At 46.9% G+C, this 15,286-nt stretch overlaps 1 protein-coding gene across 2 annotated transcripts; it reads left to right on the top strand.

Annotated features, from left to right (window-relative positions):
- The first annotated feature begins 3,759 nt into the window (after positions 1-3,759).
- Positions 3,760-12,224, top strand: Pdcd2 (programmed cell death 2). 2 transcript variants are annotated; one of them, XM_042667748.1, is made up of 6 exons: positions 3,760-4,069; positions 4,487-4,726; positions 5,413-5,544; positions 10,088-10,191; positions 11,554-11,667; positions 11,809-12,224. In XM_042667748.1, the coding sequence occupies exons 1-6, from the start codon at positions 3,763-3,765 to the stop codon at positions 11,965-11,967; spliced, it is 1,056 nt and encodes a 351-aa protein (XP_042523682.1). In that variant the 5' UTR covers positions 3,760-3,762; the 3' UTR covers positions 11,968-12,224. The 2 variants fall into 2 exon arrangements, with proteins under 2 accessions (XP_042523682.1, XP_042523681.1); XM_042667747.1 differs by having other exon boundaries at positions 5,407-5,544.
- The last annotated feature ends 3,062 nt before the right edge of the window (positions 12,225-15,286 follow it).

The raw sequence follows: 15,286 nt of genomic DNA, 5'->3' as shown, positions 1-15,286 counted from the left end.
TTGGAGCTGTGAAAACAGATCAATAAACCACCCAGTCTGCAGTGGTGTGTCAGAGCAACCCTAGGGAAATAACATATAAATGTTATGCTCTTTCCACACATTCTTTTCTTTTCCTCTCCCCTGGAGATGCCCTGGACGTATCTAGGGTCTTGCTTGCTTGCTTCTCTCTGGAGCTGCCAACACTCAAACAGCCATATTACCCAGCAGTCCTGGGTACAGGCAGCCTGGAATCTGTTCCTGGATTGGTTTATCATTTCAGGCCAGGAGGAGTCTGTGCAGAGGCCCCTCCTCAGCTCCAGACCACAGATTGCAATGAGCTACACATCAAGGCTACACAAAAAGCTCTGGCAGAGAGTAGGCAGCCAGGGTACCTGACGTGGCTACATGTGACCCCAAGGTGCTTGGTTCTTACAGGGACTGTTACCCAACAAGAACAGGATAGGGTCCTGCCTGGTAGTGACTTCTTTAGGGAAGGGCAATGGAGGACCTGCACACAATCAGAAGCCCCTGGCAGTATTTACAGGTCGTACAAAGCCATCAGAGTCATGAATGGTTCTCAACCAGGCAGATTCCCAGTTGATACTGGGAATTTAGGTAGACATGGCTGGGTAGGCATTACTGACACTTAATGCTCATAGTTGGGAATGCAGGTAAACACCCTGCCCTGGCAAGCACAATCCAGAACAGCACATAATGGACTCATAAGTTGTGTTAATTTTGTAACCACCAATGTGTGCTAACCTGTATTCAATCTACATATTGTGGTTGTGACATTTCTACTAAGCATCTTAATTTTCCAGTCTAATGTCTCTCTGCTACTCTCAATCTATTATAATCTTGAACACATTTTCTTTTACTGTCTCTCACATTGCAATTATTATTCTTACATTGACAGCCTGTGAAGCTGCTGTGGGTTTGGCATTATTTTTTGTTGTTGTTGCCAGTCCTGGGTCTTGAACTCAGGGTTTGAACTCTGTCCCCAAGCCTCTGTGCTCAAAGCTAGCATTCTACCACTTCCACCTTTTTCTGTTTATGTAGTACTGAGGAATCAAACGCAGGGCTTTATGCATGTTAGGCAAGCACTCTACCACTAAGCTACATTCCCAGCCCTGACATTATTCTTATGTCAAATAACTTCAGCAGTCATTACCTGCAAAGCATGAATTTCTGACACTGCTAAAAATTATTCTCCCCACAAACATACAAAGCTCTATGACTTGACATTCCAAAAGTTGTATGATCTGAAATTATCCTTTACCTACTAATTAGTATGGAATGACTGTTCATAATTATTCAATATCATGAAAATTGCCTATTTTCATGTTTTATCTTCTCATTACCTCATTTTAACCCTATCAGCCTGACCTTTTCCCCACACTTAATTATAATCAGTTCACCTCACCTATCCAAACAACCCTTAACATTAAAAAATATATATTTCAATACTAATTCTACTTCAGGTCCTAGTTGTTATTATAATACATCCATGGTATTCATCTCATTTTGTGTTTTATTTGAAGCAGCCCTAAATCCAACTCTGACAATCATTTCCTGACAATGGAGTCAGACAGAACTTCACCTGTGCACTTTCTCAGCTTCAGGATACTGTGACTCCATGTAGCCCATAGGACATGGTCTCTGCATGTCTTCTATGCCATGCGTCCTGAGGAGAGGAGGGCAGTGCACACAGGCCTAGCACGTCCTCTGGTTGGAAGCCCCGCTCACTGCACCCCAGGTCCCAAGGAGGACAGAGCCCATGCCTAGAGCAATGCCTGGGGGGAATAAGGGCAAACTGCACCCAAATCCTGAAGAGGAAGGTGCACACATCTAGAGCTACATGTGGTGGGACTCAGGGCTCACTTCACCCTGGGTCCTGAGGAGGCAAGGCCAGTGGGAACGCCTAGATTCCTACACCCAAGTCCTGAGAGGCGGCTGGTGGGCACGCCTAGAGCGCCCTCTGGTGGGACTCAGTGCTCCCTGCACCCTGGGGGCCGTGGAGGGGAGACGGTACACAGGCATAGAGCACCCCCTGGCGGGAAGCAGCGCTCACTGCACCCCGGGTCCTGAGGAAGTGACACACATGTAGACCACGGCGCCTCCCCCGGGGCCGCCCAACACGGCTTTATGGAAAGCAGGGCCCTTCGCAGGCCATCGCCATGGCCAGGTGGTCACTTGTGTCTGTCCGGCATCCAGGCCTCAGCCCTCAACCTCCTGAGACCAGTGGGGAAACTGGGACACGAAACAGAGGCATGGCGTTCTGAAGCTGGTGACGCTGCTGCTGCTGCTGCATCGCAGGATCCCAGCGCTTGGAGCAGCCACGACGTCCCTTGTGAACTGGGCGGGGAACGTGACTCAGGAAGGTTCCAGCCGGTCATGGCGTCTCGCCTGCGCCCACCGAGCTGGCCTTTACGGGGGGGTGGAACGGGCTGTGTGTCCGCAGAGGCCTGGGGCGAAGCCACCAGGGGAAAAGAGAAGGAGGAGGCCGGAGTCGGGACGCTCCCCGCGGGGCGCGGACCAGGGTGGCGTGGCCGGGCCCAGCGGCAGCCGCGGCAGGGCAGCGCCCACTTCGCAGGTGGACAAGGCGACCTGCGGCGGCGGACAGGGAGGGTCGGCCGGTGCTAGGGGCACCCGGGAGCTGCTGGGGACAGACAGGACAAAACCGGCTTACGGCCCCCAGTTCGGAGAGCTCGACCCCGTCCCCAAAGAGACGGTTCTGCCTTGGCTGGGGCCGGCCGCGAGGAGGCCGGCCGCCCCGCGTCCGCGCCTGCTGCGCCCACGAGCCGGCACCTTCTGCGTCTTCCCGGCTTCCGTGGGGGGCCTCGGTCGCCTTCCCCTCAGCCGCCCCGCACGCAGTCGGGCCGCGTCGGGGCGGGAGCCGGGCGGCCGCGGGGCGGGGCCGGGCAGGGGCGGGGCCGGGCAGGGGCGGGGCCGGGCAGGGGCGGGCAGGGGCGGGGCCGGGCAGGGGCGGGGCCGGGCGCGGGGCGGGGCCGGGCGCGGGGCGGGGCCGGGCGCGGGGCGGGGCCGGGCAGGGGCGGGGCCGGGCGCGGGGCGGGGCGGGGCCGGGCGGCCGCGGGGCGGGGCCGGGCAGGGGCGGGGCCGGGCGCGGGGCGGGGCCGGGCAGGGGCGGGGCCGGGCGCGGGGCGGGGCCGGGCGCGGGGCGGGGCGGTGCCGGGCGGGGCGGGCGGAGGGTCCGGGCGGGCCGGGCGCGGGGCGGGGCCGGTGGTGGAGGGCGCGGGACGGGGCCGGGCGGGGAGGGCGCGGGGCGGGGCCGGGCGGGGAGGGCGCGGGGCGGGGCGGGGCGGGGCGGAGCCTGGCGGGGCGGGCGGAGGGGCCGGGGCGGGGCGGGGCCGGGCGGGGAGGGCGCGGGGCGGGGCGGAGCCTGGCGGGGCGGGCCGGGGCGGGCCGGGGCGGGGCCGGGCGGGGAGGGCGCGGGGCGGAGCCGGGCGGGGCGGGCGCGGGGCGGAGCCGGGCGGGCCGGGCGCGGGGCGGAGCCGGGCGGGCCGGGCGCGGGCTCCGCACCCACACGCCCCTCCGGACGTGACACGCAGGCCTTCCCCGGAGCTCCCGCCTCCCAGGCCTGAAAGCCGCCGAGCCGTCACCGCAGGGCCGAGGGGCAACGCGGCAGGAGGCGGGCTTTTGTGCGGAGTTTTTATCTCGCTTTCCCGCAGCGCTCCTCTCGGCTCCGCTCGTCGGTTCCTGCCTCTTCCTCGGTCCCGCCCCCCGCCTTCCGGTCCCGCCCGCCGTCTTCCGGCCGGGTCGGTGATGGCTGAGGCGGCCGGCGGCCCCGCCGCGGCTCCCCGGCCCGGGAGGGTGGAGCTGGGCTTCGCGGAGCCGGCGCCGGCCTGGAGGCTCCGCAGCGAGCAGTTCCCCAGCAAGGTGGGGGGCCGGCCGGCGTGGCTGGGCGCGGCCGGGCTGCCGGGGCCCGGAGCTCTGTCCTGCCCGCGGTGCGGCCGGCCGCTCGCCTTCCTGCTGCAGGTGTACGCGCCGCTGCCGGGCCGGCCCGACGCCTTCCACCGCGGCCTCTTCCTGTTCTGCTGCCGCGAGCCGCCGTGCTGCTCGGGTCTTCGAGGTGCGGGCGGCTGGTGGTGGGCGGGAGGGGCGCGGGGCGCACGCGGGCGGGCCGCACCGGGCCCCGGGCCTAGGGGCAGCTCGTGCCGCACCAGCAGTGGGCAGGACTCGGGTCTGAACAGCTCCTCATGCGGCCCGGCGCCGCACGTGGCTCCCGCCGGCCACCCTAGCTACTCAGGACGCTGAGACCTGAGGATCGCGGGCAGGAAAGTCCAGTAAGCCACCAGAAAACCGGAAGTGGCGCTGTGGCTCAAGCGGTAGAGCGCCCAGGCCCAGAGTTCAAGACCCATGACCGACCAAAAAAAAAAGAAAACAGATGCATGAGAGGGTGTCCTTGCATTTTACCAAGGGTGCCATAGAGGGAGACTCAAGTACTGAATTATTTCCTTTCGTTGAAAATGTTTCTTCTTATTCTTAGTTTTCAGGAACCAGTTACCCAGGAAAAATGAATTTTATTCATATGAGCCACCTTCTGAGAACCCTCCTAAAGAAGGCGAATCTTTGCATCTCCAACTTAAGTCTGGAGCTCATCTCTGCAGGGTTTGTGGCTGTTTAGGTCCTAAAACATGTTCAAGATGCCACCAGGCACATTACTGCAGTAAGGAGCATCAGATGCTAGACTGGAGATTGGGACATAAGCAGGCTTGTGCACAGCTAGGTAAGTCCTGTCTGTTGTCTTTCTCTTCCTCTCTTTTCCATCTCAGCGATTCATGAATTCGGATGTTGAGGTTGTATTAACTGATGATGTGAACACCTTAATAGGCCAGGTTTCAATGGCTCACACCTGAAGTCCTGAGAGCTGAGGATTTTGGTTGAAAGCCAGCTCAGGCAGGAAAATGTGAGCTTTTGTCTACAATAAGCCACCAAAAAGCTAAAAATAGAGCTGTGGCTCAAGTTGTAGAAGTTGTAGAGCAAGCGCTAGTCTTGAGCACAAAAGCTCCAGGACAGCATGCAGGCCCTCAGATCAAGCCCAGGGACTGCCCCCATTCCCCCCCCCCCCCCCTCCGCCAATTTTTTTTTTTAAGCACACACAATATGTAGTATATAATACTTAGTAAGCAGCTGTGATAACCATTTTTTATGGTTAGAATACAATCCTATTAAGCAGAAAAAACTGTAAAATGATGTTACACTGGCAGCAGCCTGTGTATGCAGTACTTTATCTTGTCTCCTGATTTTGTTGTGAGGCTTTGTGACTGACTGACCTGCACCATCTAGGTTTGTGTGAATATATGGATTGAACGAATGTCATGCAAAACATGGCTACACTTTAGAAATGGGAAAATCTTAGAACATCTTCAAAACTAAGGGTTTAGTGATGATTATGGTAACTTTTTATTTCAGATAATTTGGACCATACAGTTCCCGACCATAACTTCCTTTTTCCAGAATTTGAAATTGTAATAGAAACAGAAGATGAGATTATGCCTGAAGTTGTGGATAAAGAAGATGACTCTGAGATTACAGGAAGTATGGGTAAGGGGTCAGTGTTAGTCTTAGAGTGTTTGACCAAACTTGAAAGATAAAGGGGGAAAGATTTGTATTATTGGTCTTGGTTTTGGAAGTTTTCAGCTCTTGGTTCACTTGCTCCATTAGTGCAAGCCTGTCATAAAGCAGAATATCACGTAGCATAAGTTTGTGGCACAGCAGATTAGCTTACCAAATCTTGCCCAGGAAGCAAGAGAGCCACAGAGGGAATGGGCATACCATTGAAACAGGGGCCTTTGGTGACCTACTTCATCCAAACAGACCTCTCACCTCCTAAAATGCTGTTGAGCTGTGAGCTCATTAATGGGTTCATCAGTGGGTTAACCCATTCATTCAGTTAGCATTCTTATCATCCAAACAGCTCAAAATAGTGAAAACTAAGATTGTCAGCTTACTGATTTGTAGTCCATTCAACTCAATAGATGAAAGAATAAGTTTGAAAATCTTGCTTGGTAAGAGGACACACAGCAGAAAGCCAACCATACCCCATTACTTAGTGTAAGGGAGGAGCCCACATAGAGTTTGTCTTTAAGAGGAGTTAAATACTCTGTGGTAACCACCTAAAGGGGCCTATATGTGAAAACTAGTATGTGTGTATACTGTTGCTCATGTTTACAGAAATGATAAATGAAAATGCTTTGAGACAGCATTAGAGAATGGGAAGGCAAAGGTGGGACTTGGCATGTTATTTTAGGTAGGTATGACTAGAGTCACATTAGCATCCATAGAATCATAACATTTGTGAAAACAGCCATAAGTAATAAAAAAGCACATAACTGCTGAGTAATTCAACAAACCAAGTCTTAGTAGCTTTAAAACATAGTGACTTGATAGTGTGTCCCCAGAAGAATTGACCCACAGTATTGAAAGGAAGAGGACTTGTGAGCGTTTTCATTTAACACGCTACAACTATTGTTATTTTGAGGTGGTTGTACATCTGGGAATACAGTAAACGAGTCATTATGTTGATACGTTGGCAGACGAGAATAGTATACGTACATAAGACGTACCTCTGAATTTATATTGGGAAGTGTGAGTGTAAATTAATGATGTAATTAATCCACTGCAAAGGCTCAGAAATAATAACTCAATAAGTATTCCTGAGGTGTAACTACCATTTATCAAGTGAATTCCAATGTTATTGGAGAAGTGGTTGTATGCAGAACTGGCAAGTAACTGTTTAATGTTGGAACATGTTCATCCAGAGAGCAAGGAAACTCATGATTATTAAGATCTTTTGCCAAAGTGAATCAACAACTAATATGACAAGACTCCTATTGGCACAAAGCAGTTTGATCATTAACAGAAATACTGTGCAGCTATTAAACCACACCAAGGGCTGGAATGTGGCTCAGTTGAAGAGTGCTTGCCTAGCATGCATGAAGCCCTGTCCCAGCACCACATACACAGAAAAAACCAGAAGTGGTCCTGTGGCTCAAGTGGTGGAGTGCTAGCCTTGAGCAAAAAGCTCAGGGACAGTGCCCAGACTCTGAGTTGCAAGCCCCAGGACTGGCAAAAACAATAAATAAACCACACCAAATAAGTTCATGCTGTGTTCCAGATACTACTTTCTAAAAACTTCAGTAATCATCTCAAATTTTGTCTTTCAGGAGTGAAAGTGAATTATTCATAATAATATGATTAGGATACAACATAGTAAGTTAGGGGTCTTGAAATCTTACTTGAAACTGATCATTAGTACTTGGTAATTCACTACAGTAAATGCTAATATAGCTGTGTGCTAGCTATCACTTAGTTTCACCTAGATGAAAAGGTTGGCGGCAGTAGGAAGCAGTAGAACCTGAAGGCACATCTCATGGCCTGTTTGCTAATACACTTGACAGACCATCATAAAGATATTTAGGAAAAAAAAAAAAAAAGATATTTAGGGTTCCTCAATCCGTTCTGGCTTTGCCAGTGAAGTGCCATTACTGAATGTCTTCCCAATGGTGAAATGTTATTTCATGTCAACTCAAGATATTTGTAAAATAGAGAGAGTGTGTGTGTGTGTGTGTTGGTGGGGATTTGAATTTTGTATTTGCTAATTGGGTACTCTAATGGTAAGCCTCAATCCCTTTTACTCTGAAATTTAGAGTTAGTCTTGGTTTTTCCTCAGGCTAGTAGCCTGAGTCTATTTATTTCTGCTTCCTGCAATAGCAAGAATGACAAGCATGTGACACTGTTTTTTAAATTGAGATGAGAATCCTGTGCAATTTTACCCAGGCTGTCTTAAAATCATGATTCTCCCAGTCTAAGCCCCCCACACAATGGAAATACAGACAGGTACTACATACACCCTGCCCCCACTATTTGTTAATAGGATATTGTTGTTGTTGTTTAACTCAAGCCAATCTCTTAAGTCCAATCCTCCCAACATCAGTCTTCTTAGTAGCTGGGATTATAGGCCTAAGCAACTGTGCTGACTTCACAATACCAGGACTAAAAGGCTGTACTGACAGCCATTTAGTGTGTTGGGTCAACAGTGATCCAAATATGACAATAGAGCAAGAAATAAACATTGAATAATGGACTGGGTTGAATGCAAGCTGGGAAAAGAAATGTGTAAAACATAAATAAGGAGTCTAGTGATATGCTGGAAATAGTCTTGAGCCCTTGAGTCCTTCCTTTTTTAATGTTGTGAAGTTTATTTGCATTAATTCCTTGTACATCATCATAAGAGACACCTATTATTGTTTGTGATCAGAGAAAAGACATTTTGGTATAAATAATCTGATTGTACTTTTTTTTTGTTTATTTAAGTGTGTGTGGTGGGGGCGGTCAGTCAGTGATGGGGCTTGAACTGTTCCTGGATGCTGTCCCTGAGTTTCTTAGCTCAGGACTAGCACTCTACCACTTTAAGCCACAGCACCACTTCTGGTTTTACAGTGGGTTAATTGGAAATGAGCCTCACAGACTTTCCTGCCTTGGCTGGTTTTGAACTATGATCCTCAGAGCTCAGCCTCCTGAGTAGATAGGATTACAGGCATAAGCCACCAGTTCTTTTTTTTTTTTTTTAAAGAAAGGTTAAGTCCTAAAATCCAAGTGCAAAAGTTTTTGGTAGGGCTGGAAATCTGGCTTAGTGGTAGAGTGCTCACCTAGCATGCTTGAAGCCCTGGGTTAGGTTCCTCAGTCCCACATAAACAGAAGAAAAGCCAGAAGTGGTACTGTGGTGGTACTGTGTGGCTTAAGTGGTAGACTGGCAAAAAAAAAAAAAAGCAAAAAACAGCAAAAACCCAAAAAAAAGTTTTGGGTAGTCTCCCTGACTCTAGTATACTCTAGGCAAGATGTTCATAGTTATTGAGAAAATAGTAAGTCCCAAGCAGAAATTTACCATGTTTTCTCCTAAATTGTCTATATTTACTAAGAAAGCTACAGTTCATTCCTGAAAGTATACATCCCTTCAGAATGAGAGCTTAAAAAATAGTGGTCACTGCCTTTCAGAGTCTCAACTTACATAACCATTGACAGAATAATCCCTAAGTCATTTGACCCACCATCATTCCCTGAATTATAGGGATCAACTCCTATTCAAAAAAAGGTACTGATTAGGTCTTTGAATTTTTAGCTAGGGTTTTTTTTTTTGTTTCCTTCACTCAAAAATATGTTTAGGGGGTTGGAATGTGGCTTGGTGGTAGAGTGCTTGCCTAGCATGCATGAAGCCCTGGGATCGATTCCTCAGTACCACATAAACCGAAAACGCTGAAAGTGGCACTATGGTTCAAGTGGTAGAGTGCTAGCTTTGAGCAAAAAAAGCTCAGGGACAGTGCCTAGATCCTGAGTTCAAGCCCCAAGACTTGGGGCAGGGGGAAATACACACACACACACTCACACACACACACTCACACACACACACACACAGTGAAATGTATACATGCAGTGTTACATGGAAGATGCAGCTTTAAAGAAGTATTTTCTCTAAGGTATGATTTTCGGAATTTTAAATATACTATCTCTTCAATAAAGATGTCTAAACTCCTTTTAGGTATCTGAAATCCTGACGAAAGTTTAAACTACTAGTCACTATTAAAGAATTCATTCTTGACACATGTATTAAAAACTTTGCCACCAGACACTGGTAGCTCAGGTCTGTAATCCTAGCTAGCTACTCAAGAGAGGATCGTGGTACAAAGCCAGGCTGAGCAGGGAAAGTCGGTGAGACTCTAATCTCCAGTAAACCACCAGAAAACCAGAAGGGGCGCTTTGGCTCAAGTGTATAGCACTAGCCTTGAGTTGAAGAGCTGAGGGACAGCGCCAGGCCCTGAGTTAAAGCCCCACAACCAACAACAAAAAAATTCCCAAGTTACTTATTACAACACAATACTGTGTAAATGCTATATTTTCCCTATTTTCATTCTTGGGTTCATCTTTTAATTTGAGTCTTTGGAGTGGATGCATAGTAGTTATATATGCTTCCTGGAAGACCTGGAAATAAGCACACACTTCGCTAGGTGAATAAATAAGAAAAACCTTGTAAATTGTCAAGTTGTAGGGATGTTTTCTGTTCTCCAAACATATGATGTTGCTTTTTCAGGTGAAGCACTTGAGGAAGAACTAGATTCTATGGCAAAGCATGAATCTAGGGAAGATCAAGTTTTCCAGAACTTTAAAACGCAGATAGCCCTTGAACCAGAGCAGGTAAAATAGAACTTACACCTCTTCATTGTGTTCTTTTCAGACCAGTTTTCAGAATAAAATCCCTAAGAAATAATCCTTTTTGGTAGAGCTCTTCTTTTCCTTTGGAGCCTCTAAGAGCAGGCTTTTAAAAAAATACTGTTACAGGATTTCTCTGAAAAGACAGGTACCATATTGAAAGACTGAAGGGAATACATGGAGTATCAAATAGGATTTATTTACTAAAGAAAGTATTTAGGACTGGGTATGTAGTCCCAGCTATTCAGGAAACAAATTCCTTGGCTCTCATTTTGTGGCAAGCCTGGAGGGTAAGATAAGAGCCCATCCCCATTAATAAGTAGTGGTGAGACTGTTGCAGCTGTGCTCTAAGCAGTAAGCTGGGGGCTTTAGGGAAGACTATCAGGATAGAAGGCCCATAAACAAGTCACAAAAGATTACTCGGCCAATTTTTTTTAAGTCATTGGGCACATTAGTATCTAGGGATTTACAGGAAAGTTATGTCCTAAACACTAAGGTTGGTTTGTTTTTTCCCCCTTTAGCATATAATGTTTTTAACCAGGAACACACAACTCCCTTGTTATAGGAAGAAAATTATAATAATCTATCTGTAAGTTTTATGTAAACACCATGTTTCAGTAGGTATTTGCCCCTACCAAAGTATTTAAGGTTCTTTGTATGTGGTAAGTACTAACTTAAAATCTTTTTTTTGTTTGGTCTGTCATGGGGCTTGAGCTCTGGGCTTGGGTGCTGTTCCTGCGTGAACGCTCTACTGCTTGAGCCACAGCACCACTTCCGGTTTCCTAGTGGTTTATTGGAAATAAGAGTCCTCACAGACTTTCCTGCCAGGGCTGGCTTTGAACCAGGATCCTCAGATCTCAGCCTCCTTAGTAGCTAGGATTACAGGCGTGAGCTACCATCTGGTTTTAAAATCATTTTTTATGAGGAATCTGGTAACGGAGTTATAGCAGTCCTTTATCAATATACTGATAGGATTAATAAAGGTTCTGACAGTTTAAGAAAAAGAAGTGGGGGGGCTGGGAAGGTGGCTCAGTTGTAGAGTGCTTGCCTTGCATGCATGAGGCCCTGGGTTCGATTCCTCAACAGCCGGAAGGGGTGCTGTGGCTCAAATGGTAGAGCACTAGCCTTGAGCTGAAGAGCTGAGGGACAGAACCCAGAGTTCAAGCCCCATGACCAAAGGGGAAAAAAAAGAAAAAGATGAAGTAATAGCTTTGGGGGAGATTGAGAAAGGTGCTCTATCAAATATAAGGGCATGTATACAATTTCTCTAAATGACCATTTTACATTACCACTGGAAACTCCTGGGTGAGTTGTTGATGTTCAGATATAGTTTTAATTTTATTTTAGATTCTCCGTTATGGCAGAGGTGTTGAGCCAATGTGGATTTCTGGTGAAAACATACCTCAAGAAAAGGATATTCCACATTGTCCCTGTGGTGCCAAGAGAATATTTGAATTCCAGGTATGGTCTTAAATTGGGACTGTTTCAGTATATAATCAATCACCCTTCTGTGTTTACAGACATCAGAATTAAACTTCGTAGCCGGTAGTGGGGAAGGTAGCTATAATGTTGAAGCCATGTTCCCTTTCATTCTCTCCTCAGGTCATGCCACAGCTGCTGAACCACCTAAAGGCAGACAGACTGGGCAAGAGCGTTGACTGGGGTGTCCTGGCTGTCTACACCTGTACTGAGAACTGTAACTTGGGCCCTGGCTACACGGAGGAATTTGTGTGGAAGCAGGATATAACAGACACACCCTGACAACAAGCCTTATGTCTTAACACCCCCATCTCAAGGACTTTTAGCTCATGTTCCAGAGATGGAGGCACAAAAACACTGCTTGAGGCATTATTTATGTCTTTTTACGTTAATACAACAAAACTAAGTTTCCATGTCCACAGTGGAAGGAGATTGTTCTAATGGACACCAAATAATGTCTAAATGAACATCAGGATAGCATTATAGTATTGATGGTATGGTGTGTTTCTTTTTTGGAAATAAATATGTATGTGTATAAATTTACATAAACATAAATATGTATAAATCTGAAAAGATACACAAACTGGTTACCTATGAATGATGGGACCAAGTGACATGGTCTTTTTACATACATGTTTATATTTTTCTATAACAAAAATGAACTGTGTGTAATGAACTCAAAACAATTCAATCTTTCCCCCCTAAATTTGTAAACAGGTGTTTAGTTAAAAGAACTCAACCAGACATCTTGCTAATGCCTGAAAATGAGAAAAATATTGTACCTTCTTAGGTGAATGATAAGATAAATAAGGATACCTAGTACCTAAAGGAGCAATACCAGAGATGGCAAAATCAGAGGAAATGGCAGGTTAATGGGGATTTAAAAAAAAAGCACCCTACATCAGAACTGGGCGTCTTGCTTAAAGATTGAAAGGTAAGGCTGCAGTATGCTTGTACCCTGGATTCTAATGGCTATATCAGTATGAACTTGTGAAATATTTTACCTTGAAAAGCAAGAGCATTAAGCCAGTCACATGCCAGTAATCATAGCTACTCAGGATGCTGAGATCTGAAGATCAAAGTCTATGAGACCCTTACATCTAATTGACCCAAGAAAGCAGAAAGTGGTACTGTGGCTCAAGTGGTATAGTGCTAGTGCCAGCCTTGAACAAAAAACACTAGGGGCACAGAGCCCAGGCCCAAATTTGAGCCCCAATACTGGCACAGAAAACAAAAAGCTCAGTGCTTATTTACCTATGTAGAGTTGTTTTAAGCAAAATATTGAAGCTAATGTAAAATAAACCACATGCGTTTGTAGCTAGCAAATTCCGACAAAAAAGCTGCCTAAGTCATGTGGTCCATGACTCCAGAGGAAAGAAGGAAGCGGAACTTAAATGTTAAAACAATCACTTTTAAATGAGAGCTCAACCTGTAAATAATGTAACTAGGATTATGGCTTTTGTGAGGTGTGACTGGTGGTGAGCACCAAGAGTATCTTAGGACCTGAAGGCTGCCTCTGAGTACTACTTTTAGCTAAGCATTGCTGCATGTGCTGTATTTTATAGTTCAGAGAAAACATTTTGTAAATTTGGTATGTTATCTCACCACATAGAAGGCTAACGCAGGAAGTTCACAAGGTTGAGGCTAGCCTGGTCTAAAATCCCAGCCACTGAGATGGGGAAAAGAAGTAGAGAAGCCAGACACTAGTGTCGTCATCCTGGAGATCCTAGCTATTTGGGAGGCTCATAAAGAGGATTGTGGTTTGAGGCCAGCCCTGACAAAAAAGTTCATGAGATATCCCACTTCCACTTTTATTTTTCAAATAAAGAAAAATATTGGAAAAGAAAATGTAAAACTATTTGCAATTACATGACTAGAACTCAAGAATACAGTAAACATGAGGAATAAGAATTATGTGAAATACTCCACTAATGAAATACAACTAACTAGCTTATAAATTTTAAGGGCATTACGTGAAAAAATAAACTTTTCTGAAGAATATAGAACACCTACTTATATAGAAAGACAATGCTTTCTTGGAGAGAAGTAAACAATGTAGGGATGTCTTTCAAGTAAGCTATACATTATTGCCTCAGTAACTAGGAAATGAGAAAAATGGTACCTCGCATACTGTTACCTTAAAGACAAAACCTCATATAAATTCTATCCAAAAAGAAGTTTTAAATGGCCTCTTATATACACCGGTATTATTCCTCTTCTAAAAGATCTCTAGGGAAATACCTGTACTCACCTAAAATACACAAAAGGATGCTCTCTGCAGAGAGCACTGGAGAAAATGCCAATGGCAGAAGAAATGAGCAGTAAGGAAAGATGTGTTGAGTTATTCAGCAGGTATTTACAGAGTCCTTTTCTTTGTGCCAGGTGCTGTCCTAGACTTGGGACCAAGTGAAGGGTAAGAAGTGGCACCCACTGTCTGGAGCTTAGAGTCTCAGCAAAGAGGCAGAAGACAGTTAAGGAAAGTGGTTTGAGCATGTATAAGATCTTGAACAAGCACTGGGAAAGGCACCGTGTTGTGCATTTTTCAGGTACCACACTAGGGTACCTGGTCTGAGTCATCTGGTGAGAGTTGTCAGCACCTAAGGGAAGGAGATGCAAAAACCAAACCAACACAGTTCCTTCCGTTCACCAGAGCAACAGCTGACTGACCAATCATGAGCTGCTCTCTGTGGTCTCCTGCTAAGCCCCTAACTGGGGTCCTGGGACTAGACAGTGGCTGATGCAAAGCAAGTTCTGTAGCCTAGCAATGCCCACTAATGATACAGTGACTTTCTTTTGAGAAGTCAGGAGACTGTGCTCCTAGTCAGAGTCTAAGTGGGAGGGTTTGACATGGAAGGCGTTGATTTATTCAGAACCTAGAGGGACAAGGTTGAGGCCTTTCCTTTCGTGGTGTACACTCTATTGGTTATAAAAGAATTTGCTTTAGAAAACAAGGAAAACACAAATGGTCATCACTAAAGGAGTGGTTCAATAAAGGCCCCTAAGAGAATGCTGTATCCAGATCGTGGAGATACAACTGAGACTGAAAACAACAAGCCACAAAACACGACCAAATGTTCCTCTGGGGGGAGAAGAGGGAGGAGTACCAAAGACACACACTACTCTGGACATTAACCTGGGAAGCAGGCAAGAGGGAGACAAATACTACTTCCTTCTGATTATAAACCTCTGAGTGAAACAAACAAAACAAAACCTGCTTTTATAATCAAAAAGGACAAAAAGCACCTGAAGAATGAAACCTAATGGCTCAGTGGTAGAGCCCTTGCCTTGCATGCCTGAGGCCCTGGGCTCGATTCCTCAGCACCACATAAGCAAAAAGAAAAAAAAGCCGGAAGTGGCGCTGTGGCTCAAGTGGTAGAGCGCTAGCCTTGAGCTGAAGAGCTGAGGGACAGCGCCCAGGCCCAGAGTTCAGGCCCCACAACCGGACCCAAAAAAAACAGAATGAAACCTAAGAACTTGTAAATGCCTACTTGTTATTGCATGGGAAAAACAGCCTTCACCAAAATATTATACCAGAGAACCTGCAGTCTGTCAACAGGACATCAGCTTTCACAGAGAAGACTCAGATTATTTTTTGACTCTT

This window comes from Dipodomys spectabilis, unplaced genomic scaffold (assembly GCF_019054845.1).
Source record: "Dipodomys spectabilis isolate Male_0828 unplaced genomic scaffold, ASM1905484v1 ptg000419l, whole genome shotgun sequence".
NCBI classification, from domain to species: domain Eukaryota; kingdom Metazoa; phylum Chordata; class Mammalia; order Rodentia; family Heteromyidae; genus Dipodomys; species Dipodomys spectabilis.
The sequence above is the reverse complement of the archived record's forward strand: the minus strand, read 5'-3'. Positions and strand labels throughout refer to the sequence as shown.

Coding starts and splice junctions, on each gene's coding strand:
- Pdcd2 (XM_042667747.1), top strand. CDS start 3,763: ATGGCTGAGGCGGCCGGCGGCCCCGCCGCGGCTCCCCGGCCCGGGAGG. Junction 4,727..5,406: donor GCAGGCTTGTGCACAGCTAG/GTAAGTCCTGTC, acceptor GGTAACTTTTTA/TTTCAGATAATTTGGACCAT. Junction 11,668..11,808: donor AGAGAATATTTGAATTCCAG/GTATGGTCTTAA, acceptor TTCTCTCCTCAG/GTCATGCCACAGCTGCTGAA.